Below are 27,081 nucleotides of genomic sequence, written 5' to 3'. Positions count from 1 at the left end.
GGAAAGTCAGACAGTCAAAGATGATACATACAGTCGGTCCGGAGAAAATCATTCAGCAGCTGAAACAGTGGAAAACTGTCCCACGTGTCTGGGGGCTGCACCTCTAGTGCTGCATCCATGTCCACTGCAAAGAGTGACAGGAACGTCTCGGCGTGTTCCACCATCAAGTCTGACCACCACGCAAAGGCCTTTGAAATGTGGCAGAGAAACAACAGAAAAGAGGCGATGAGCTTCTGTCTCCGACCTAAGATGTGACGTCAAGGCCTGGCTGTTCAAGATTCACTGTGCATCCAGCAAGGTTTGGTCATTTTATTGTAAAGAGAACAGCTTTTTTTGGATCGAGTTGGGCCTCTATGTGTCCCAAGGCAATGCTTTTCATGATTCCAAGCCTGCCTTAGAAAGTCTTTACTCTGACCTACCGGTCAGAGGATGTAGCTGTAGAAATGACAGGTGTGGAACTTCTGTTCAATTTACAATAACTCAGTACGTTTTGAGTCATGCTCTTTATCACTCTTGTTGGCTAGTTCTTGCTCTAAAATATTAGAATTTGGGAGTTTCTTCACTGTGTTTATGGGTTTTCTGCTGGTCTAACTTGAAAATAGGCAATCATCATTTACTTATATCTACGCATCTCGGGCTTAATTGTCTGTGGTCTCATACAAGCTCAGCAACTCGTGTTTCCCTACACATTGGAAATGTTACTCCTATTTCATACCAAGGCGAAGGAAACCATTGTTGCAATTGTCGCAAAACTTTTGAGTCGAAATCTCTTTAAGCAGGGAGCCTCTGGTTTTGCATCCTGTCCGTAGGAAAGATCAGGCTTTAAGCTAGGAGACACTCAGTAAGATTAGAACTTACTTTTCTGAGGGCTGGACACATATGTACATTGAAAACCAAAAATATCAGTGAAGTAACTCATTTTCATGCACGTGGGTCCTTGGAAATCATTGTGCAGGGTCTCAGAGGTGACATTCACATCAGATGGGCCAGATGTGAATGCAATTCAAAGGCATGCATGCATGTTGACTAATCATTTCTGGCAGGGGGCATGCAGAATGAGTGGCAGTGTCAAGAGGCCCCCCCCCCTCTTTTTTTCTTTTGCTGATTTCAAAGAGAGCAGAAAAACAAAAACAAATTACCAGCCCCTTCTATTGCCCCACCGCCCCACCCAGTGCTGTGAAGTATTTATTTACATGGGAAACACTTTCCCGAGCATTCACCAAAAAAAAGATGAGAAGGCATTTGGAAACATGAAAGATGATTATGGAAATAATTCCATAAATGAAAGAGTTCGTTCAATGGCCAAGCTCTTCTGTGATCTATTAGTTATTTGGGGATATTCTAACAGCCACAAGGAGGCAGGATAGGGATCCACCTCTCTTCTTTCATGAGATTTCATTTTACTTACTTCTCCTTTATCAACATGTGGCTGGTTTGCAAATTAAATGGAAAAAATCAAGTCATGGACCATTCTGCAAGGTCATCTTGGCTGGAAATAGACACCTGCTGTTTCCATTTCAATTGACAGTAAAACCTCACTGATTCAGAGTAATGGGAGAGGAGAGATGCTAGTCTGTCATCAAAAAAACCTAAATTACTGGGCTTTCTAAAAGAGAACTATCCTTTTGCTGCCTTCTGTATGCAGTCTGTACCAGGGCACCCAAGTAAAAGGTACTGATTAACATATAAATGTATCATAAATGTAGAAGTACTTTTTTAAAACAAAACTTCTAATAATTGTAGATAAATTGACCTATAAATTGAATTCAAAGAGAGGGAAGCTTTAATTTTATAGATCCTGGGACGAAACTTGGAAGCCGGGCCTTTAGAACTTCTAGAGGAAGTTGAGACCATGTCAAATCTTTTCCTTAGGAGAAATTAAAAGAGCCACATCTACAACTGAATTGTCACAAATTAAGAGTAGTGGGGTCTGAATCGATGAGGTTTTATTGTAGTTTTACCACCTGGGGATGAGAGCCCTGGGTTTTGGGGCTTGTTCCACCGACTACGTGGCTCAATCCAGCAGAGGAAGAACCCCTCAACCCCACCCGCAGAGCTCTCCTAGCCATCTGCCTGCTAGGCAAGGATCTTCTAAATACTGAAACTTGCTGGAGTCCCACTCCTGCCCCCCAACCCTATGTGGAGGGCTGACTCTCCTCATCCCTGATGCAGGATATGTGTAAAACTCACAAAGGCACACCAGATATTGGCTGGTACTTATTCTTTCGTTATTTATTTCACTTTGCATCTTCAGGGTGAGCCCAAGAAAATAGTTACTAGAGAGACTGAATTGCCTTCCCAGACACAATTTTGCTCTAGGATGACAAGAAAAAAAAAAAAAAAAAACAACCAAAAGATGAGACAAAACAAAAAACAAATCCTAAATGCCTGTAATTAAACATTTCTCAGCCCAACGTCATACCTGGTTCTTACCAGCTTTGAAAAGCTGCAAACCAGAGGCCCTAGAAGCACCTATGTCTACTATCTACAGAAAATGTAGTCCCTTGTTAGAATCTGATAATGTATTGAGAAACTATCTACAGTTGTTACATTAATAATCATATAGATGGGCAGCCCTACAAGGAACAATGACTACTGTGATATGACTTATCACCATGGAAGTCAGGCAGAGGAACACAGGATTCTAGTGAAGGGAGAGAATTTATTTTTCTACACCCAAGGTATTTCTTTCAGAACCTCATAATCAAACCTGACTCTCTGAGAACGAGAAAAGGATTCAGGCAAGGGCAGCAATCACCAAAAAGCCATATCATAATTTTAATCAAACGAACAGAGTCTGTGTATCTAGGGTGGGCAAGGCGAAGGTTTAGAATAAAACAACAACAGCAATTATATTTATTTATCTTATATTTGCTCGTACAGGTGAATGCTGTTTTTGTACATGAGCTAACTCAAGGTCTGTGGGTGTCTAAAGCCTTCAGAAATCTTTCCCAAAGACAAGAAGGAGTTGTACTTTGGCTTCTAAATACTTACCCAGTGCTTTTCGTTATGAAAAGGCAAAGATGTATGCTTTCGGGGTATAGTCAGCCACACTGAACACACTCTATATTTTGTACACAAACTACATGTATATATGTACCCCTCTGTGTACCACAATACATATATACATATACATACGTATACATAGAGAGAGAGATTGGGCAAGTGAAGCAACAGTGCATGAAGGCATAATTCCTGCGTGTGTGCACATAATTTAGACTCTGAGAGCAGAATTAAGCTGTAATTTAGAGATACGAGGGACAACTTCTACCATGTACTGCACGTGTGTATACATGACATAGTCTTACCTGGGGGGACTTCTTTTTCTCCTGAAACAGTTAATTACTTTATATTGGAATTCAAAATAGTTTTAAGGCTTATTGATTTTTTGGGGGGGAGGCAATTCTACTTGTCACTTTTATTTGTGTGGTGGTGTCACCAAACAGCATGACCACACAGCCAAGATCCATGCTGAGGATTTAGTGATTGTCTAGAGTTTACTGAGCACCCAGAGAAGATGGCAGTGAATACTGGCCAGTAGAAAAAAAATTCCATCTTTCATCCTTTTGTCAGCAAAACCTCATCCTCAGCGTGCCAGGGCAAATTCTACTTCCTTGTCTACAGCCCAGAGGCTCTTGACCAGGCTTTACCATGAAATCAACTGGGCAGTTTAAAAAATGACCAGTACTCGGCCCCTCCCTATGAGATTCCAATTAATTGAGCTGGGGTGAGACATGGGCATCAGCAATTTTTAAAAGCTTCTGAGGTGGCTGAAATCTGTACGTGAGCATTGAGAACAGGTGGTGATGCCTTTCCGGCCCACTCTATCGTTCAAACCCAACCTCCTTCCAGCATATTCTGTCTGTGTCATTCATCTGGTACATTCCACGTAGGTTTTGTCCTTTTTATGATTACATATGTATATATTTTGCTTCCTTAGTGCCGTATTCCTAATAATACAATAGCCAAGCTTTGTGGAGTGCTTACTGTGTGTCAGGCATAGTACTAGATGCACTACTACTGGCCTTCCATCCCAATGACTATCTGAGGTCCATTTATGACTATCTCCAATTTACAGCATAAGAGAGGTTAAGTAACTAGGTTGAGATCACAAAGCAAGAAGGCAGCAAAGCTGGACTTCAAACTCAACCTCAGAGCCTGAACTCCTGGCCACTCTGCATACTATCGCCTGAAGGTCGAGACTGCCTGATGCTTCCTTGGCCATCAAAAGAGCACTGAGGTAGCTGCCTCCGTGCTTAGCAGACAGGTAGCTTTTGATTGATCGAGTAATGAGGTTTTGTGACTGGGTGAAATGACAAATTCAGGAAATAATCCTGTACATTGATCTAAAAGCAAACTGGGTCTCCGAATTCCAAAGTATACTGAAGTTTTCATTCCTAACATCTTCTTTTTCAGTTATACATATACATATTTCTATTCTTTTTCAGATTCTTTTCCCATATAGGACATTCCTAACTTCTAAAGTTAATAAACAAGAATCGAATTGATTTCTACCCTATTTATGAAAGGCTTTTGAATATGTAAGATTAAAATATTTTTGTGATGATGGTTATGAGGGCAGTTTAAGATGGTGATTAGCACATAGTGAAAAAGGGCTTTCTGGAAAAGTGAAAAACAAAATGTCTTCTTTGGATTATCAACTTTTCTTTGGTCCCCCTTGCGAGTAATTTGGGAAAATATCCTCCTTTCTCAGACTGCAGCAGCCTCAGAAAATAACTTGATTGAATCAAACATACGTGTCCGTGTTCTTCTTCTATCATTCACTTAAAGAACAACTGTAAGCGAGGAAAACCATCTTCTCTGAATCCATGTCTTCGCAAATTTGGTCTGACATCTTGGGAAAAGCCTCACTACCCACAGCAGGGGAGGAATGGTCTGGAGATGATTTTGTGGACACCCGGAAAGAACATACTTACCATCACTTGAACCCCAGATGCCCCTAATCTGAAAAGCACGTCGCACAGGACAGAGCAGAAAAAAATTCTAGCCCAGCTTAATTTTATGTCTGAAGGTGAGTCCTAAGTTTTTACGTTTAGAGTGTGTTGATTTAGCACCTCTTCTCACTCCCGGCTGTGCATTTGCTGGGTGCTGAAGGAGTTAGTTGTACCTGCCTCAAGGGGTCTTCCCCCCATTCCAGAGCGGGTTTTGGGGGAAATCACGATTCTCTGGCACTCTCTCTATATATAAATACTGTATATATGGTTCACATACAGACAGCTGTAGAGGAAGATTAGTATCACTCTGGCTAGCTACTACTGGTGACTACGCTCGGTACTCATCTGCTGAAGTAAAGGTAAGTACAGACGGACATAGGTACTACGATAGGCTAAGGGGAGATCAAGGCAGGTAGGAGGTGTGTGTCGAGATGGAACTGCAGTGGTTTTTAAGTGTATCAATTGCTTCATGCACGCACGAGGTAATCTCCCACATTTACCCTGCCGTGGAGGGTCACCCATTGCACAAGCAGTCCACTGGCAACTGCCATGACATTCCTTGGGTCGGTGTTAGGAAGCAGGGGCACTGGGAAAAGTCCCATTAGAAGACATGGTACTGGAAGGGCATGCACAGACTATGACAGCAGGTGGCTGACTCATTCGTTTTGGTCACATACCTCTTTCCCCTGCCACGATCAGCCAAGATTGAACGGAAAAACAGGGAGGAAATTTAAATATGCAAATCAGGCATTAGTTGGGATGACTGGCTTTATGGTGTATTATATATTATTTAACTATGCTGTCGATTTTCATTTAGTCACGGGAATGATCATTTTAGGTGCTTCTGACATTACTTTTATTGATGCCCCCTTTTTTTCCCCCCTTTGCTGTAGATTTGCTTGGAGGGGAAGAGTGAGCATGAGTACAGTTTTCAAAAAGGCTATTTTAAGAGACATGATTTTAAATCTCAGTTTTGAAACAAGCAGTGATATATAACAGTTTGGTCATAATGAAATCTTGGAATCTTTTCTTGGAAGGGTTGGGTTGTTTAAGTCCTTACAGGTTTGGGATTTAGTTAGCCTTGAAATCCCTCAGTTTATAATGATTATCAAAATAATCATTTTGACAGTGGTTTGTAAAAAAAAAAAAAAAAGTAAGCTGAATTTATTTAGATGTATGTTGGAGAATCGACAAGTTGAACAACACAGAATAATCTGTTTCTGTCACTGCGTTTAGCAACCCAGGTCATCTGAGATTAATAAATGAAGACTCTAGGGTGAGTGGGCTAAGTTACGGAGATAAATTCAAAAAGACGGTTCTCGATCCACACACCAAATAAAATAAATCGAAACAACAGTGGTAGCAACAGAAACAACCACAAAAGACCAAAAAGTATTTCATGTGTTCCTGACAATAACCATATGCTGCTTGATAATTATCTTGAAGATATACTCACCTCTTTGGCTTGTTGCTAGAAACATCTGAAAACTCAAGATGAAACGTATATCACGCAACCGCTTTTCAGTTGCTTTAAACAACCTCCAAAGACTCCTCCTGCAAAACTGTCACTTTCATTCTCTTTACAAGGCCAGTTAAAAGAAATGGGTGTTAAGGCATCTTATTCACAAAGTTGCTGGTAGAATCAGTTCTGCAACATCATCTAAGGAACAAGAGGCTTTTGCCCGTGATGCCCACTTACCTCTGCATGGTGTTCCTCATTCTGCTGAAGCACTTCAATGACTAGTTCAGCAAGACGTATTGTGTCTTCCAGCTTTTTGGCAGGAGTGATTAACCGGCCTACATTTTCTGTAGTACAAGAATTTGTGTTAAAATTCAGCGAAAGCGGCAGGCTAGTTTTGTGGCCATTAGAGCTAGTGGATAAGAAATTTCAAAGAGTTACCCATTTTTCTGAAAGTTTCATGCAAATGTTAAGTGCCACATAATTAGTAGTGAGCAAACCATAACGCCATTTTATTATCATTATCACCGTCATTATTATAATACATATTAAGAAAAAGCAGTGCTCCAGCTTCCAATTTGCTTATTAAGCTATATCAAGACTATGACAGCCCATTTCAAATTTGGCAACATTTTGTACACATGTTCTTTAAAGACAGCATAAATGGAGTATCTTATATCCCTCTCTAGACAGTGCTCGCTCTTTCTGAGGTGAGAAGGTGTAACAGAAGCTTAGTCTTGACTGCTGCCACGTTTGTCCCTTCACAGTTGATACTACAGCATTGTCTTTCGTTCTAGGTCTGCGCGTTTAACAGGTATTGGAAAAAAGCAGATTCAATGGTCTAGCTGTTTTAAATTGCCCAGGGAGGAGACTGAGAATTAACGGACATTCTTGGGCCATTAGGTAGAAGGCAGGATAGAATTTTTAAAAGAGTGTTGGGTGTAGATTATTGGATGAAGTGGTTTGAACCACTGGTTGGGACAACTGAAATTTTGTCAGTTAGGTGGCAACAATGTACTCTATTTTTTTCTTTTAGTTTCTACAGTGTTGAAAGGGCTTTGATCACACTCAAGAACAAACTGAACCCTGATTTCTGTTGTATCCTTTATAGAGCTAAATTCATGAATGTTTGCCAATGTTATTATGTTACCAAAAATTACATTTTTTTTTTTCCTGTGGGGGAAAAGAGTAATATTTGAAACATAAAGGTTTTCTTAGCCAATGAAATGGCCTGAATTCAACCAGTCTAAACTCACAGGGGAGCTTGTAGCTCATGCTCAGACCCCTTCAAACCCTGATGCCTGAGCCATTTAGAGCCCATGGGTGGAACGGCAATACAGATCCTTGAGCACGATTCCACAAGGAGGATATATATATGCGCAAAAGGACTGCTGAAACTTATTTTAATCTCTTCATCTGAAGCAGGTGTGTTTTGGCTTTAGGATTTTTCTGGCTAAAGATTACTCAATACTTCACAGGAAGGGTCGGTTTGTTGTTGCTGGTTTGGTTTTGCGTGGTGTGGAGTGGGAAACAAAATCGTAGAGATTGTGAATTAAAAAAACAAACAAACAAGCAGCTCCTCATAATTTTTTCCTTGCGCATTTGTTGAACAGGCGATGAACACGTCAGATGATTAGTAATCTACGATTTAGCAACGAAAAAGAAAAATTCTGTGAAACACTGTGCAAATGGAGTGGTCCAGTCAATGGGACCTAAGCATGATGGACCTAAGAGTAAGGTTATTGAGGTGTTGAAAGTTTCTCTCCAACAGAGCCTGATGACTGGTGTGACACTGGGCTTTGTGGACTCAGGCCAATGGAATGCTCCATTGTTTCTGCCAGCCTCAGCTGGAAATGTGGCTGCATAAAAGGTTAGGACATGAAGGTGGGAGCTGTGGGGAAATAAATATGCAGATTAGGCAGAGAACCTCCAACACTCAGAGTAAGGAAATGTGCAGTGTTTAGGGACTGACAGCTCACTGCCTGGTCTGGAGCAATAAATATTTGGAGAAAGAATGAGTGACAAGATTGATTTCTGTGCTTTTGGGGCACCTGGTCTGTTTATAATTTCATAAGTGGACTATCATAATTCTGTTAGTAGACTTTCAGGCATTTCTACAAACATACTGTGTATATATGTTGGGGTAATATGTGTAGAGTGAGGTATTTGCATTTTGATAGTAAATATGCATAGGCTACTATTTTTTTTGTTAGTTGATATTCACATTTACACATCAATTTGCAAATTCCTCATCCCATGCTTATTACCCATTTGACACATACACCCACATACACACATCACACACTTACATACATCTTCTAGGAAGCAGACAAGCCTGCACGTTAATACAAATCTGCAGAAAATCCCACTTGGGGCACATCTTTGAAATCTCTTACTTTCAAAATAGAGAACGTTGTCCTTTCAGGTGGAACACTCACCAAATCTAGGGGAATTCTATCTGTCCATGACGTATGGTGTAGAAATGGAAATCACATCCGTATTTTTAGGTACTTTTATTTAGAAGCTGTGAATGATTTTTGTCTTTGGAGAAATCCAAGATGCGTAAGCTAGGATCACCTGAAGATTTGTTTTAATATGCAGTGCTCTTAGATTGACTACCATATATATCAATAGATACACATAAAGTGCACATGCGCACGCAGTCTTTCTGTGAGTGTGTACACATGCACGCAGATATGTGTATGCCTGATGTATATATACAGACAGTATGTTTAATAAAACCTTTTGCCATTTTGCTTTAACATGCAACCATTTAAAGTCAGCAGGTTAAGTATCCTTGAACCTAGAACGTTTGATCTCCCAATAAACCCATGTAGCCAGACTTTCATTTATTATTAATTGGCTGCAATTCCATTATCTGCAGATCAAGCTACTTTATTGTGACACAACTGTAATTTCCTCTTCACCTGCACTGCTAACTCACTAGCTAGTAAAAATGGTACAAAAAGCAACTTAAGATGTTGTCTTTAAAGAAAATATTGTGCAAAATCCTCTAGTCCCTCCTCCCTCCCCCCGCAACAGAGGTCAAGGAGAAATTTGTGCTTAGAAACCATTTTTTTGGGTCACATCTGCTGTCTGCAATATCTGGAAATGTACTGCAATACTCCTATCACCCGATCTTGTACTAGCTGGAGCACTGACGAAGGGGAACTAAAAATACAATATACTTGGTAAACATTTCATACGACAGAATTGAAGCTCATAACACAGAAAAAAAATCGTCATGCAAAATGTTATGCAACAATGTTATTTTGTGCTGACATTGAGGTTTGAAAATGTTGCATATGTCAGACAGAGCTAGACAAAAAAAAAAAAAAAAAAAAAAATGTGGACACTGGGAAATAAATGCTCTCTTTTCGAGTCTCTCAAAACCTACAGTGTCAAACTCCAGAGTCTGAGCCTCAGGTTAGTATGCTAAACAAAATTTCCAGAGGAATGAACGAAAAAAGCAAACTAAACCAGAAAGCTGTCGAATAAAGGAAAGGTAGAAGTTTACAGTACTTGATTTGGGCCTAGGCATGCCTTTGAGCCTCTGATATAACATGCTGGTCTGCATGTGGGTGGGTGGAGAAGGCCCAGGAGGAGGGGGAGCTGCTCGGGTAGGTGAAGAGAGGTGGTAAAAAAGTAAAGAGACAAAGTGACTGTCACGAAGGATGACAATTAAGATGACAAACTCCGAGAAGAACAAACAAACAGGCAAAAACGATCAAACACGAATGGAGAGCTGCTGCTTCCTTGGCGTGACTGCAACGTTACAGAAGTGTGACGCTGTTTGATGAGGGACGGGACTCTTACCAGCACCCTCAGCACCACCGTACTGAGACACTCAGAAGCTGAATGCAAATCCTGGATGCCTTCATCCAGATGGATACGCATGAATGATGGTGGCGGCATCATTGACCGAAAGAAGATAGACGTTTTGTACAATAAAGAACACCTATATGTTAAGAGCTGCTTCCTCCTTCCAGGTGACCAGAAACAGCCCTCGATGTTGACGTAATTGGAGGATCTGGCTTCTTATCCCCAGGATGTGACTTAACTTCCTATGGAACCTTGTACCTTCTACTTAAGCCTCTCTGTGCGTCGGCTTCCTCCTCTACAAATTGAGACTATTAACATCTTTTTTTGTGTACCTTGCAGGGTTGTGGATAAGAACAAACAAAACAGTGCATGGGATGGATCTCTGGAAAGCTTCAGGTGCCTACAAATGTTCACTGCTATCTCCTACATTGTGAGAAGGCAGGAATTAATTGCTTTGCAAAAGCAGATGAAGAGCCGTTATTAGTTCAAGTGAGCTCGGGAATATTCTTGCTCCCTTTGTGGAATTTCAACGTGTCAAAATCTGTCATTTGGGGGGAAAAAATGTGTGGTATCTGATTGTTTCCAGCTCATTTAATTATTTTCAACTTGGAGTTCTCATGGCTTTTATATTGTGGGTTGAATCATATATAAAAACTTGCCAGCTTATCAAATATGTTACTTGCTATTCCAAATGTTAGAATACGGTAATCAGCACTTGACCCATCTGTCATGTGGTTTACAATATCAGCAGAGCAAACATCCTGTAACAATAGCCTCTCCTTCAACACAGGCACTGACACTATCAGCTTCTGCAATTCTCTTTAATGAGTGTCTCATTAACCTCAGACCTGGTCCTTTCTAATGGTTCTCGTTTATAGAGCAATCTGTATGGTGATTGCCAAGTTTGCTTCTTGGTTTGCTTGAATTTTTCAACTGGGAGAATGCATTTTACTGCAGGCTTACAGGAAATGCAATTCTAGCACCATTAATTTTAAAAAATATATGAGAAATAAGGATAAATATAATATTCTGGAAAAAACATCTCTTAAAAGCAAAAGTTCATGTCACTCTTTTCTTGTGGGATCACCTCAATGTTTGAAATGAAAGACCAAAAAAAAAAGAAAAATCTATTCACTATTCTCCTCTTACTTAAATCTTTTGTTTGGGAATGACTGCGTGTAAATAGAATTTTAAAAAAATCAGTTTTAACTGACAGCTATATAAAGGAAGGCAACTACTAATCTCTTCTTTATAAAAAGGTACTCCACATTTTACGTTTTGTTAAAATCTGGTCCCCACCTATAGCTGGGCGGAAAGTTGGGTGCATCTCTGGTAACACCTTCTTCTAGCTCTCTGAATGCGTATTACTTGAGTGTGCAATTCTTAGGGAAACTCCTCATTTATTCTTCCCAGATAACAGAACCTGTGTAAACCACTGGATACGGTGCTTTAGAAAACAATGAAATGTCCCCAGGCTGAACCATAACCGGCGAGGCAGCAGACACATATTTCAGCTCAATGGGTCTTGATGAAAATTCGTAAAGGGATTCCCTCCTGCCAACTGTCTGTCCAGAATTCTGACAGTGAGGTTTGCCACCATAGAAAAACAAGCTCCCTATTTTTTTCCCCTCACAGAGCAAAACAAAAACATCATACCTTGGTTTCCAACTTCATTTACCCAATTACCATTGCTCATGTTTACACAATTAAATCTGCTTGGCTTCCAGAGAGGGAGTTAAATGTGACTGCAGAAAAATAAAAAGAGAATTCCTCTGCAGCCTCAGCTAAGCCAAGGAAGAGAGGCATCCAGGAGTGAGAGGCTCTCCAATTAGCCCTGAAATAACCTGACCGTCTCTGTTCCAGCAAGTGGATTGCCAGTCCCTGAAATATCATAGGAAAGATGGATATGGTTGATGGAAAGCCCACTTACAACCAAGTTCCAACCTATTTATGTGTTGCTGAAGATGCCAGTGTTTGTATTACACTATTACTAAAAATAACTAGCCTGGAGCAATTCACTAGGATTTGGGGGTAGGGGTGGATGAGAGCTAGAGTAGGAACAGAATGCTAAGCAGATAGCCACAACACGCTTTCCAGAGCACTCTGCCTCCCTCAAATGATGGCTCCGCGGACCATACATTTAGCGCAGGGCTATAATTCAACATAATTTCTTTAGTGGGGCATGCCATCATATACACTTGATTCTCTGTATCTTCATCACTCTCTTTCAGAAGATTCCATCTTTAGGACAGTATAAACTGTATGGTAATAAAGACCAGCGGATGAATCATGGATCGTTTTCGCTACTCTTTTCATTGCAACCATCTTTGTCTCTTCCCCATAAGGACATGGGCAGCAATGGCCTGTCCATTCTCTCTCTAACATGTCTCCTGATCTTATCTCCCACTGTACGAGATCGTGTGCCCACACTCTTGCTGTGGGGGGGTAGATATGCAACTCAAGTCTCATCACCTCCACCTCAACTGTTGCTAAAGACTCCAAGCCAGCATTTAGTTCCTTCCGTCCCCTGTAGTTCATTGATTATGCGGCGTCCATGCTGATCTCCATAAAGCACACATCTGAACCCGTCATACTCCTGCTCAAAAGCCTCTAAGAGCCTTCCCTCCTCTCCCCACCGAAAAGAGTTATGCCTTCATAACACAGGCTCAACTCCTCTGTTGATACCTCTACTTGAACACTTATGGCCCCTTAATAATGGCCAATTATAGGTATGTTTGTCTTCCCCTAAGCCCAAAGAATTCTTTATTTCTAGGGGCTAGAACAGTACCTGGCCCAGGGCAGGTCCTCAAATATTGGTGGAAGAAAATCCTCAGTGGATCCTGCCCAATGGTGTGCTTTCATGGAAAACCAAATACTCTGTGGTTGCCATGTGCATAAAAACTATACAGCAACTTTTATCTCTTACCCAAAGCCCCTGGTTACTTAACAAATGCATTAAGCTGAATTGCTGAATAGTAAACATTATAACTCAAACCTCCAAACCAGAGAACAACTTCAGGTGTCTTAATGTGATGAAAAACTGATTTAAGATAAATAAAAGTATTTGTATTTAAATTAAAATAAATTATATCCACAAGAAAGAAATAATGCTATTATAATATTTTCTTTCTCCAATTTCGTATCTTTGTATCCCAAGTCAGGCTTTGTCCCTGAGACTGAGATGCTGCACCAAATAAAAGTAAAGTTAATTCTGGATAGACACAGTAGTGGACATCTCTTATTCTTGTATGTGCAGTCGCCTTCCTCAGAAGTGCCTCTCCTCCACTCCATGTGGGTCTAGTGGGAACGCAAGCAATAAATCCTACAGGGACAGTCATGTGAGCCAAGCCAGGCCAACCACAGCATCCCAACACCACCATGGGTATTGTGATTGGCCCAGGGATTAACATGTGACCCTAGCTGGGCCAATGAGACTGTTCTCTGGAATTGTATATAGTTTCATAGGGAGGAAAGTTCTTTTTCCTCCAGAGTCATTGGCTAGGATAAAAAGCTGGTGCTATCTGTGGCTATGTTGCTCCCAACCTCTCCTACAATGACCCTCCGTCACATTAAAGAAGGCTGTCAACAGTTGGAGAGATCAAAACAAACTAAAAGTCTTTATTTCTGAGTCCAATCCCTCCATGCATTTCCTAGCTACCTAGGCCAAAGATGACCTTTCCTTGCTTAAGCTATTTAAGGTTGCTGTTGCTGTTGTTGTTGTTTTTGAGCACTTGCTCTAGCAAGAATACTGATTTAATAGTAGTATTAAATATTCACCCAGCCCCCAAATAAACTTTCACATATATGGCCACAAGCTCTCTGGGACAGGATCTTGGGCCATCTGGAAGGGTGATGAGCAGAGGCAAACACTTCAACAAGGCTCAGGGACATCCCAGACAGTTCTTCTTGAGGAACCAGTCCTTTACCTCCATGACATCCTCCTCCCTGCCATGCATCAAAGACCCTGGTCTAGGTGAAATCCCCATGTGTTGCATTCCTGCAGCATCTTGCATCTCCCTCTACAGCACGGTCACCAGACGAAATTACTTGTTTTATGCCTGTGTTCTCCAGTTTATTTGGAGCTCCCCAAGGGTAGGGACCTCGGGTGCTTTTCCTCATTGCTCCCTCCCCCGGTGCCTGGCACAGGTCCTGGAACTTAGTGGGTGTTTAACAAATATATGTGGAACTATAGTGCAATGTTTTATTTTGAAATTTATGATAAAGAGATAAATCAGCTGCCTCTTCTATTCTGCTGACATCCAAACTGCAACCCCTGCCTCAGCGGCTTCAGCATCACCTGAGAGTCTGTCAGATTTCCAGGCTCCACACCAGATCTGCCAAATCAGAAGCTACGTCTTAACAAGATCCCCAGAGATTTGTGTAAGCGTCAAATTTTGAGAAGCGTTGTTTTATATTCCATTTCTGAAATCAAATAATATGTCTATATTTTGGATTTGGAGGTTTCCTTTTAAATAACAATACACAAATAATAACATATAATTTTATGTTTATAATAATAACGTATATAAAATTATACCTCTAGAGATGGACAGATAGATAGATAGTAATGGGTGCTTACCATATGCCAGGCACTGTGTTAAGAGCTTTGCTTGGAATATGTGTTTTAATCTCTGCAACAACCCTTTGGGAGGAGGAACCATTATTAACCTCTTTGACAGAAGACAAAAGGGAGACTTAAACTCATTGGAGCCAAGACTGTGATTTAAATTTTCGGTATAACAGATCCTGAGTGCTCAGGCTGGTCCTGGGGTACTGTCTGTGTGGAGCTGTACGTTTAGGATTCTAGTGTGTGGACGCCTGGCTTCTTCAGCTGTCACACTGGAAGCGAGGCCGGTTACTAAATTGTGAATGGGGCCAGTATCTCTTGGCTAAAAGACAAGGCAGCCTGGTGGCAGGGGCTGGAGGGGAGTGGGTATGTGTGAAGGCCCTAAATAGTGTGCAGGACCCCAGACTAGAGTCACTCACTGCCCATCTTATTTTGAAACTGGCTTCTTATCTCTAAGCCTTGGTTTCCCCACCTGTCAAATGAAGCTTTGGGATTCAGGGATTGCGAAACCCCTTTGTGGTGATATAATTTGATCATTAATAATCACAGGTGTTTCATAGTATAGAAGTTGAAAGTGTGGGCTTTGGAATTAGGCTTGTGTTCAAATTCTGTCTCTACAACTAACCAGCTATGAGGCCTTGGACCCAGTTACTTAACATCTATTTCTATTTCTCTGTATTTCTACAGATAACAGAGTGATTTCTTATTTCGTGGAGTGTAAGAGGCACATTTTAACATTTCTGAAATTGGAAGCATCTTACATTTGATGGTGTGTCACAATTTAGTTGGCAGCATTATTTTATTCTTAGGAGTACATAAATTAATGGTGTGTCTTATAATTGATGGCTTTTAGATTCAATGAAATATGGTAACAAAATACTTATCTCATAGAATTGTTGTGAAAATTAAATGAGATATGCATGTATCTACTTGGCACATACTAAATTCTCAATAAATGACAGTTGTTATCATGATTATGATCGGCAGCATGTCTTTTTCTTTTCTGGTAGAAGAGACATTAGTTTCCTATTTATTGATTCGTGGCATATTTTTAACACATCCTCTCTTCCTCCAAGATCTTCCTTGGTGAGAGTGTTTGAAACATGTTTCTCCTTGCCCTCCTCATTTTTTATAAAGTATAGATGAGATACTAGTCGACAGAATAATTTTGGCTTGGAAACCCTGATTTGTGTATCACTAAAACAAGAAGGATGAAAAGAAAAACATTTAGTCCCTGTGCATAAGATAGGAAGCATGAGATGGTCCTCGATTTAGGATTTTAGGATGGCCTGGATCTTGCTGAGATAGATTTGCCCTCACTGGTTTCTTGGGTGGGTGACCCCATACTGTGTGTGGTGAGTATCACAATCTTGCTTGTCCCCTTTTTCTCCTTCTACTGGACTTGAACCTATAAGAAGTTTGCTGGAGATGGGAAAAAATACAGAAACTCAACACTACAGAATCTGCTTGGAAGTCCTTTGGATGGATTTGGCTTGCTCTAGAAGGTTTCTGTCACTTGGGAAGAAAAGAAAAATCTTCAGTTCCTTGGCAATCTCAGGGAATCTCAACTGTCCTCATAAGACTTCGCAGGGGAAAGATTTTGGCAATTATCTGGTCCCAGAAAGGACTGCTCTGTTTTTTGGTGGTCTTCCTGAATTAAAATTTGTATACTTTTGAATGTATCCACTGAGTGAAAGGGTATTATCCAATTGCCCGTCACATTAGCTGGAAAGACTGCATGGTGGAAAGAAACAAAAAAAAAGCATGGTGTTTGAATTTAAATGATCTGGGTTCAAATCCTGCTGGAAAATGCCATTTATCCTTTCCAAATCTCAGCTTCCTCATCTGTAAGAGGGGCAATAATGAAGCACTCTCCATGGGACTAAGGTAAAGAATGAAGCAGATCACCATGTAAAGTCCTTAGCACAGTGCTTGGGCCCATGGGTACACTGTCTGTCTGTCTGTCTGTCTATCTATCTATCTAATTTTGCAAATCCTTGCCATATTTGAAGGAAAAATTGTTTTATGTCAAGTTCCAGTAGAACTGTTCCGATGCTCATAAAATTATGCAAGTATTTAGCCAAGAACTGAGGCAAAACAGCAATAGTAGTGTAGACTTTCTCAGAGCTTGCTGGGTTCACAATGTGTGACGGTTTAAATGGAAATGTATTTAAAATAATAGAATTCAATTACAGGAGTCACAGCTTTTCTCTTGTAGAGTAACAGCCTTTTATATGTTTTTTCTTGAGATACTGTAATTAAACCGAACATTTAATTTCTAATAATGCTACCAGACAGAAAGCATAAGCCCCCCAAAATGCCATCTGCAGAGTCCCGGAGCCTTGCAAAACACAGCCTGACCGAAGGACTCTGCAGCTGTCTGTATTTCACCCCGATTTGTACATGTAACTCCAGCTGTGCCGGGCCACCTGCACGCATTCAGTTTTGCATACCTATCCAGCGATTCAGGCTTTGTTTCCCTCGAAGGAAATCGAAAAGGGAGGGGGAGGGTAAGAAAAAAGATGTAGAGATCGGGAAAGAAGTGATTATGATTTCGATTATGACTGAGATCTACTTTGCCAAGAAGAGGCCTTGGATGTACCAAGTTTCAAACGCAACTCTGCTTTGACCTTAACTTTTAGGTCCAGTTTTACTCTCTTCCTCCTCCTGCATCCTTTCTCTCCATCCCAGCCAGTATGATTTTTCTGGAGTGCAAAACACCAAGCCGCCGTCCCCGTGCTTCAAGAGCTTTCAGTGGCTCTATATCACCTTTGGAAGTGAGACATGTGGGATTTTTCTTGCGAAAAATCTACATGCAAAAGTTGGTATAGGACTTCCCTGGTGGCACAGTGGTTGAGAGTCCACCTGCTGATGCAGGGGACACGGGTTCGTGCCTCAGTCCGGGAAGATCCCACATGCCGCGGAACAGCTGGGCCCGTGAGCCGTGGCCGCTGAGACTGCGCGTCCGGAGCCTGTGCTCCGCAATGGGAGAGGCCACAACAGTGAGAGGCACGCGTACCGCAAAAAAAAAAAAAAAAAAAAAAAAAAAAGGTGGTACAAAGCCAGCTGAAAACCCTTTGGACCATGGGAGACAGTCTGAACTCTGTATTATGATGGCACGTAAATGTCTTGGAGATCTTGCCTCCTGCGTCTGTTGCCATCCTCAGCACCCACTCCTGCCATCATTTCACCCTGCTTTGCAGCCACATCGAGTTATGGAGTAGTTCAGAGTGTGGCCTCTAACTGGCCTCAGATGCTGCCTCTGCTGACTTTTTTTTTTTTAACATTTTTATTGGAGTATAATTGCTTTATAATGGTGTGTTAGTTTCTGCTGTATAACAAAGTGAATCAGCTATACATATACATACATCCCCATATCTCCTCCCTCTTGCGTCTCCCTCTCATCCTCCCTATGTCACCCCTCTAGGTGGTCACAGAGCACGGAGCTGATCTCCCTGTGCTATGCGGCTGCTTCCCACTAGCTATCTATTTTGCATTTGGTAGTGTATATATGTCAGTGCTACTATCTCACTTTGTCCCAGCTTACCCTTCCCCCTCCCCGTGTCCTCAAGTCCATTCTCTACGTCTGCGTCTTTATTCCTGTCCTGCCACTACGTTCTTCAGAACCAGTGTTTTGTTTTTTTAGATTCCATATATATGTGTTAGCATACGGTATTTGTTTTTCTATTTCTGACTTACTTCACTCTGTATGACAGTCTCTAGGTCCATCCAACTCACTACAAATTACTCAATTTCGTTTCTTTTACTGGCTGAGTAATATTCCATTGTATATATGTGTCACATCTTCTGTATCCATTCATCTCCCGATGGACACTTAGGTTGCTTCCATCTCCTGGCTATTGTAAACAGAGCTGCAAAGAACATTGTGGCACATGACTGTTTTTGAATTATGGATTTCTCAGGGTATATGCCCAGTAGTGGGATTGCTTGGTTGTATGGTAGTTCTATTTTTAGTTTCTTAAGGAACCTCCATACTGTTTTCCATAGTGACTGTACCAATTTACATTCCCACCAACAGTGCAAGAGAGGGTTCCCTTTTCTCCACACCCTCTCCGGCATTTACTGTTTGTAGATTTTTTGATGATGGCCATTCTGACCAGTATGAGGTGATACCTCATTGTGGTTTTGATTTGCATTTCTCTAATGATTAGTGATGTTGAGCATCCTTTCATGTGTTTGTTGGCAATCTGTGTATCTTCTTTGGAGAAATGTCTTTTTAGGTCTTCTGCCCATTTTTGGATTGGGTTGTTTGTTTTTTGATATTGAGCTGCATGAGCAGCTTGTATATTTTGGAGATTAATCCTCTGTTGGTTGATTCGTTTGCAAATATTTTCTCCCATTCTGAGGGTTGTCTTTTGGTCTTGTTTATGGTTTCCTTTGCTGTGCAAAAGCTTTGAAGTTTCATTAGGTCCCAGTTGTTTATTTTTGTTTTTATTTCCATTTCTCTAGGAGGTGGGTCAAAAAGGATTTTGCTGTGATTTATGTCATGGAGTGTTCTGCCTATGATTTCCTCTAAGAGTTTGATAGTGTCTGGCCTTACATTTAGGTATTTAAACCATTTTCAGTTTATTTTTGTGTACGTTGTTAGAGAGTGTTCTAATTTCATTCCTTTACATGTAGCTGTCCAGTTTTCCCAGCACCACTTATTGAAGAGGCTGTCTTTTCTCCATTGTATACTCTTGCCTCCTTTATCAAAAACAAGGTGACCATATGTGCATGGATTTATCTCTGGGATTTTTGTCCTGTTCCATTGATCGACATTTCTGTTTTTGTGCCAGTACCATACTGTCTTGGTTACTGTAGCTTTGTAGTATAGTGTGAAGTCCAGGAGCCTGATTCCTCCAGCTCCGTTTTTCTTTCTCAAGCTTGCTTTGGCTATTTGGGGTCTTTTGTGTTTCCACACAAACTGTGAAATTTTTTGTTCTACTTCTGTAAAAATGTCATTGGTAGTTGGATAGGGATTGCACTGAATCTGTAGATTTCTTTGGGTAGTATAGTCATTTTCACAATGTTGATTCTTCCAATCCAAGAACAAGGCATATCTCTCTGTTTGTATTATCTTTAATTTCTTTCATCAGTGTCTTATCGTTTTCTGCATACAGGTCTTTTGGCTCCTTAGGTAGGTTTATTCCTAAGTATTTTATTCTTTTTGTTGCAATGGTAAATGGGAGTGTTTTCTTGATTTCACTTTCAGATTTTTCATCCTTAGTGTATAGGAATGCCAGAGATTTCTGTGCATTAATTTTGTATCCTGTTACTTTACCAAATTCATTGATTAGCTCTAGTAGTTTTCTGGTAGCATCTTTAGGATTCTCTATGTATAGTATCATGTCATCTGCAAACAGTGACAGCTTTACTTCTCCTCTTCCGATTTAGAGTCCTTTTATTTCTTTTTCTTCTCTGATTGCTGTGGCTAAAACTTCCAAAACTATGTTGAATAATAGTGATGAGAGTGGGCAACCTTGCCTTTTTCCTGATCTTCGTGGAAATAGTTTCAGCTTTTCACCATTGAGAGCGATGTTGGCTGTGGGTCTGCCATATATGGCCTTTATTATGTTGAGGAAAGTTCCCTCTATGCCTACTTTCTGGAGGGTTTTTATCATAAATGAGTATTGAATTTTGTCAAAAGCTTTTTCTGCATCTTGAGATGATCATATGGTTTTTCTCCTTCAATTTGTTAATAGGGTGTATCACATTGATTGATTTGCATATATTGAAGGATCCTTGCATTCCTGGGATAAACCCCACTTGATCATGGTATGATCCTTTTAATGTGCTGTTGGATTCTGTTTGCTAGTATTTTGTTGAGGATTTTTGCATCTATGTTCATCAGTGATATTGGCCTGTAGTTTTCTTTTATTGTGGCACCTTTGTCTGGTTTTGGTATCAGGGTGATGGTGGCCTCATAGAATGAATTTGGGAGTGTTCCTCCCTCTGCTATATTTTGGAAGAATTTGAGAAAGATAGGTGTTAGCTCTTCTCTAAATGTTTGATAGAATTCACGTGTGAAGCCATCTGGTCCTGGGCTTTTGTTTGTTGGAAGAGTTTTTTTTTTGTTTTTTTTTTTTTTGTGGTACGTGGGCCTCTCACTGTTGTGGCCTCTCCCGTTGCGGAGCACAAGCCCCGGACACGCAGGTTCAGCGGCCATGGCTCACGGGCCCAGCCACTCCACGGCATGTGGGATCTTCCCGGATCGGGGCACAAACCCATATCCCCTGCATCAGCAGGCGGATTCGCAATCACTGCGCCACCAGGGAAGCCGTGGAAGATTTTTATTCAGTTTCAATTTCAGTGCTTGTGATTGATCTGTTTATATTTTCTATTTCTTCCTGGTTCAGTCTTGGAAGGTTGCGCTTTTCAAAGAATTTGTCCATTTCTTCCAGGTTGTCCTTTTTATTGGCATTTTATTGGCATAGAGTTGCTTGTAGTAATCTCTCTCGTGATCCTTTGTATTTCTGCAGTGTCAGTTGTTACTTCTCCTTTTTCATTTCTACTTCTATTGATTTGAGTCCTGTCCCTTTTTTTTCTTGATGAGTCTGGTTTATCAATTTTGTTTATCTTCTCAAAGAACCAGCATGTAGTTTTATTGATCTTTGCTATTGTTTCCTTCATTTCTTATTCATTTATTTCTGATCTGATCTTTATGATTTCTTTCCTTCTGCTAAATTTGGGGTTTTTTTGTTCTTCTTTCTCTAATTGCTTTACGTGTAATGTTAGCTTGTTTATTTGAGATGTTTCTTGTTTCCTGACGTAGGACTGTATTGCTATAAACCTCCCTCTTAGAACTGCTTTTGCTGCATGCCATAGGTTTTGGGTTGTCATGTTTTCACTCTCATGTGTTTCTAGGTATTTTTTGATTTCCTCTTTGATTTCTTCAGTGATCTCTTGGTTATTTAGTAGTGTATTGTTTAGCCTCCATGTGTTTGTATTTTTCACAGATTTTTTTCCTGTAATTGATATCTAGTGTCATAGCGTTGTGGTTGGAAAAGATACTTGATACAATTTCAATTTTCTTAAATTTACCGAGGCTTGATTTGTGACCCAAAATATGATCTATCCTGGAGAATGTTCCACGAGCACTTGAGAAGAAAGTGTATTCTGCTGTTTTTGGATGGAATGTCCTATAAATACCAATTAGGTCCATTTTGTTTAATGTATCATTGAAAGCTTGTGTTTCCTTATTTATTTTCATTTTGGATGATCTGTCCATTGGTGAAAGTGGGGTGCTAAAGTCCCCTACTATGATTCTGTTACTGTTGATTTCCCCTTTTATGGCTGTTAATATTTGCCTTATGTATTGAGGTGCTCCTGTGTTGGGTGCATAAATATTTTTAATTGTTATATCTTCTTCTTGGATTGATCCCTTGATCATCATGTACTGTCCTTCTTTGTCTCTTGTAATAGTCTTTATTTTAAAGTCTATTTTGTCTGATATGAGAATTGCTACTCCAGCTTTCTTTTTTTTTTTTTTTTTCCCAGCTTTCTTTTGATTTCCATTTGCATGGAATATCTTTTTCCATCCCCTCACTTTCAGTCTATATGTGTCCCTAGGTCTGAAGTGGGTCTCCTGTAGACAGCATATATACGGGTCTTGTTTTTGTATCCATTCAGCCAATCTATGTCTTTTGGTGGGAGCATTTAATCCATTCACATTTAAGGTAGTTACCAATATGTATGTTCCTATTACCATTTTCTTAAATGTTTTGGGTTTGTTATTGTAGGTCTTTTCCTTCTCTTGTGTTTCCTTCCTAGAGAAGTTCCTTTAGCATTTGTTGTAGAGTTAGTTTGGCGGTGCTGAATTCTCTTAGCTTTTGCTTGCCTGTAAAGGTTTTAATTTCTCCATCGAATCTGAATGAGATCCTTGCTGGGTAGAGTAATCTTTGCTGTAGGTTTTTCCCTTTCATCACTTTAAATATGTCCTGCCATTCCCTTCTGGCGTGCAGAGTTTCTGCTGCAAGATCAGCTGTTAACCTTATGGGGATTCCCTTGTATGTTAGTTGTTGCTTTTCCCTTGCTACAATTTAATTGTAGTTAATTTTTGATAGTTTGATTAATATGTGTCTTGGCATGTTTCTCCTTGGATTTATCCTGTATGGGACTCTCTGCCCTTCCTGGACTTGTTTCACTATTTCCTTTCCCATATTAAGGAAGTTTTCAACTATAATCTCTTCAAATATTTTCTCAGTCCCTGTTTCTCTTCTTCTTCTAGGACCCCTATAATTTGAATGTTGGTGCGTTTAATGTTGTCTCAGAGGTCTCTGAGACTGTCCTCACTTCTTTTCATTCTTTTTTAAAATTCTGCTCTGCAGTAGTTATTTCCACTATTTTATCTTCCAGGTCACTTATCCATTCCTCTGCCTCAGTTATTCTGCTATTGATTCTTTCTAGAGAATTTTTAATTTCATTTATTGTGTTGTTCATCATTGTTTGTTTGCTCTTCAGTTCTTCTAGGTCCTTGTTAAATGTTTCTTGTATTTTCTCCATTCTATTTCCAAGATTTTGGATCACCTTTACTATCATTACTCTGAATTCTTTTTCAGGTAGACAGCCTATTTCCTCTTCATTTATTTGGTCTGGTGGGTTTTTACCTTGCTCTTTCATCTGCTGTGTATTTCTCTGTTTTCTCATTTTGCTTAACTTACTGTGTTTGGGGTCTCTTTTTCACAGGCTGCAGGTCTGTAGTTGTCATTGTTTTTGGTGTCTGCTCCCAGTGGGTAAGGTTGATTCAGTGGGTTGTGTAGGCTTCCTGGTGGAGGGGACTAGTGTCTGTGTTCTGGTGGATGAGGCTGGATCTTGTCTTTGTGGTGGGCAGGACTGCATCCGGTGCTGTGTTTTGGGGTGTCTGTGACCTTAGTATGATTTTAGGCAGCCTCTCTGCTAATGGGTGGGGTTATGTTCCTGTCTTGCTAGTTGTTTGGCATAGTGTGTCCAGCACTGTAGCTTGCTGGTCATGGAGTGGAGCTTGGTGTTAGCATCGAGATGGAGATCTCTGGGAGAGGTTCGCCGTTTGATATTACGTGGGGCCGGGAGGTCTCTGGTGGACCAGTGTCCTGGACTCTGCTCTCCCACCTAAGAGGCTCAGATCTGACACCGGCCAGAGCACCAAGACCCTGTCAGCCACATGGCTCAGAGAAAAAGGGAGGAAAAAAAGAAAGAAAGAAAGAAAGAAAGAAAATAAATAAATAAAATAAAATTATTAAAATAGAAAAAAATTATTAAAAATAAATAAAAAAGTAATTAAAAAAAGAGAGAGAAAGAAAGAAGAGAGCAACGAAACCAAAAGACACATCCACCAATTATAAGCAGAGCTAAAAACTATACTAAAAAACAAACAAACAAAAAAACTGGACAGCCAGAACCCTAGGACAAATGGCAGACGCAAAGCTATACAGACAAAATCACACAAAGCATACACATAGACACTCACAAAAAGAGAAAAAGGAAAAAATATATATATTTAAAAAAAAAAGGAAGAGAGCAACCAAATCAATAAACAGATCTACCAGTGATAACAAGCTCTAAACACTAAACTAAAATAAACATAAAACCAGAAACAAATTAGATGCAGAAGGAAAACCCCAAGGCTACAGTTGCTCCCAAAGTCCACCGCCTCAGTTTTGGGATGATTCGTTGTCTCTTCAGGTATTCCACAGATGCAGGGTACATCAAGTTGACCGTGGAGATTTAATCCGCTGCTCCTGAGGCTGCTGGGAGAGATCTCCCTTTCTCTTCTTTGTTTGCACAGCTCCTGGGGGTCAGCTTTGGATCCGGCCCCACCTCTGTGTGTAGGTCGCCTGAGGGCATCTTTTGGGACGTCTGAGGTCCTATGCCAGCATTCAGTAGGTGTTCCTTAGGAGTTGTTCCACATGTAGATGTAGTTTTGCTGTATTTGTGGGGAGGAAGGTGATCTCCATGTCTCACTCCTCCACCATCTTGAAGGCCTGCCCAACTATTTTTCTTTTTGTTCTTTTTTTTTCCCCTGAGGACCTTGGCGCTGACCACATCATGCACTCAGGCCGTCGCATGCCTGGGCACCCCAGCCCTGCTTACTCTTAAGAAGACTCTAGCTTCACTTAATCTTCTAGGAGTGTGTTATTTAACCTCTCCATATCTCAGTTTGCTCATCTCTAAAATGGGAATAATAGTAGTAGCTACCTCAGAAGGGGTTTTGAGGATTAAATGAGTGAATATACATAAAGTACTGAGAGTTGTACCTGGCGTGTAATACACAATTAATAAGCTTCAGCTATTTTTATTAACTCTATGGTTTTATGTATTTGCACATATTACTCTCTTTATCTAGGGTGCCTCTCCACTTTCCAATCCCACCTCCTTTTCACTGATTCTATTTCATCTTTCAAGACGAAGTCCAAGCTTGCCATTCTTGGGAAGACTTCCATGGTTTTCTGACAAGGCCCTCTTATATACAACTCTACACCAATCGGTGTTGCCGCATACTGAATTTGTAATTTACACTTATGCACCTATTTACATAGGCTCCGTAAGGGTAAGAGCTGTTTCCCCTTGTTTACATAGTCCCTGGCTTTTACCACGGTACCTGGCACATGGTAGTCTCCCACTAAGCACTTGTCTAATGAATGAACAAATGAATGAGTGAATGAATAAATGAACACCTTTCCTTCCAGGGAGAAAAAGGCCTGTATGCCTTGAACACAGGTTTTTGAGTCTTCAAATACTGATTGCTAGTCTGGTGCTTGGAGTGTGCTCAAAAATGCTTTCTGAACTGACTGGAAATGCATTTAATTCTAATCAGATGATAATTATCTTTGGAGAATCCTTTAGACTTTAAAACCATGATCCACACTATATATTTATTAAAGTGTTAAGTTTGAGCTTTCCTCAAAATATACTCAGAAGTTTGGGGACCAAACAAGAAGGAAATTGCCTAAGCCAGAAAACATTTAAGGACTTTCCTCTCGTGAAACTTCTAGCAATGGCCCCTGTTTAGCCACCTGTGCGTGCATCCTGCCTCATCACGTGATACAAACAAGAACAACACGGACACAACTCCTCTCTGCCTTGGCCGAGAAACATTCATCAAAGAACACAAACTTCTCAATAGGGCAGAAAACAGGAAAAGAAACGGAAAACAAAGAGGAAGATTAGTTTGCTTCAGTCACTGTTGTTTTTAAAAAAGCGCATGAGGCCGAATCACTGGAATCCTGAAACCAAAGATGAAATGAAGCTCCACAGCAAACCAGGGTTCTGTTCCTCCAAAACTTATGCCTTTACAGAAATTCTGCTCTCTAGAGGTCAACATCTAGTGGGCATGAGATGTAGTCAGACAGCACAAATTAACTCCTTAAGTATTACTGCAACTCCACATCAGTCTTTGGGAGTACATACATTAAGGAGCTATTAAAAAACAAAAACAGAAACAAAAACTAAATATAACTCAACAGTCCTGATGGTTTATAATGCATATACAATTGGTTCACCTGCGTCCTTTTGATTCTCTATTTGAAAGAGAAAGCACGACAAGGAGAGAAGAGAGAGAGAAACAAGAACACATATGCAAGGATTAATGAGCAAGTGAACCAAAATGCCCCCCACTTATGTGTGATCCATGATATTGGAAGGAAAAAGTTGCCCTTGAGTTCCCACCGCCCAGAAGTGTGGGGTCAATGCTGCACAAATAGAAAATTAGTCAAATTAAGTTTAATGTGAAGTCAAGCTGTGACACATACATGATCTCTCCAAGTGACAACTAAGTCATATGTTCTAGCCAGAGCTTAGAGGACGAGGACAACTCCAAATCTCCAGAAAGAACAAGAAAAAGCTTCCCAGTTTCCGAGAACAGACAGGAGGCATACAAGATCTAACTTTTACAGAGAACGGACCACCCTGTGTGATCTACCCACAACAGTTTGACATCTTAAACATGGAAAAGAAAGCACGGTTTGGCCCCGACTGTCCTTTATCTGACACCTAACACATTGCTCCCCACCTAGCTGCTACCTTTTGATTGTGTACCAGTGACAAGCACCTTACAAATTGGGGTCACACACAAGCAAAGTAAAAATGCATTCAGGTCACAGACAGAGAATAACTGAAAAACTTACAGACAAATCTGAGTTTATCACAAACAAATGGCTTAATCGTCTAACCTGTGTTAGGCTGATAAAAGTGACTGGACTTCTCACACTGGGTTTCACAGACAGAATCAACAGACAAGCCAATGCTAAAAAACTTGAAGCAAGGAGAGTGAGTTGGTTTGGATCTGAATTTTCTTGAAA

At 40.5% G+C, this 27,081-nt stretch overlaps 1 protein-coding gene across 18 annotated transcripts in view; it reads right to left on the bottom strand.

The window, feature by feature from the left end:
* Nucleotides 1–27,081, bottom strand: part of CADPS (calcium dependent secretion activator) — a gene marked incomplete at both ends in the record, with an annotated part of 478,623 nt that overhangs the window by 94,109 nt on the left and 357,433 nt on the right. For 7 of the 18 annotated variants that reach the window (XM_082848972.1, XM_082848971.1, XM_082848973.1 and 4 more), the window contains 2 exons: nt 32–188; nt 6,655–6,761. In XM_082848972.1, coding sequence (XP_082705098.1) covers nt 32–188; nt 6,655–6,761 — 264 coding nt within the window. Of the gene's footprint in view, nt 1–31; nt 189–1,408; nt 1,430–5,632; nt 5,642–6,654; nt 6,762–9,936; nt 10,030–26,283; nt 26,302–27,081 lie in introns of all 18 variants that reach the window. The other 11 variants (XM_082848961.1, XM_082848969.1, XM_082848974.1 and 8 more) reach the window with 6 other exon arrangements.

This window comes from Leucopleurus acutus (assembly GCF_964270905.1).
Source record: "Leucopleurus acutus genome assembly, chromosome: 10".
Taxonomy (NCBI): Eukaryota; Metazoa; Chordata; class Mammalia; order Artiodactyla; family Delphinidae; genus Leucopleurus; species Leucopleurus acutus.
The sequence above is the reverse complement of the archived record's forward strand: the minus strand, read 5'-3'. Positions and strand labels throughout refer to the sequence as shown.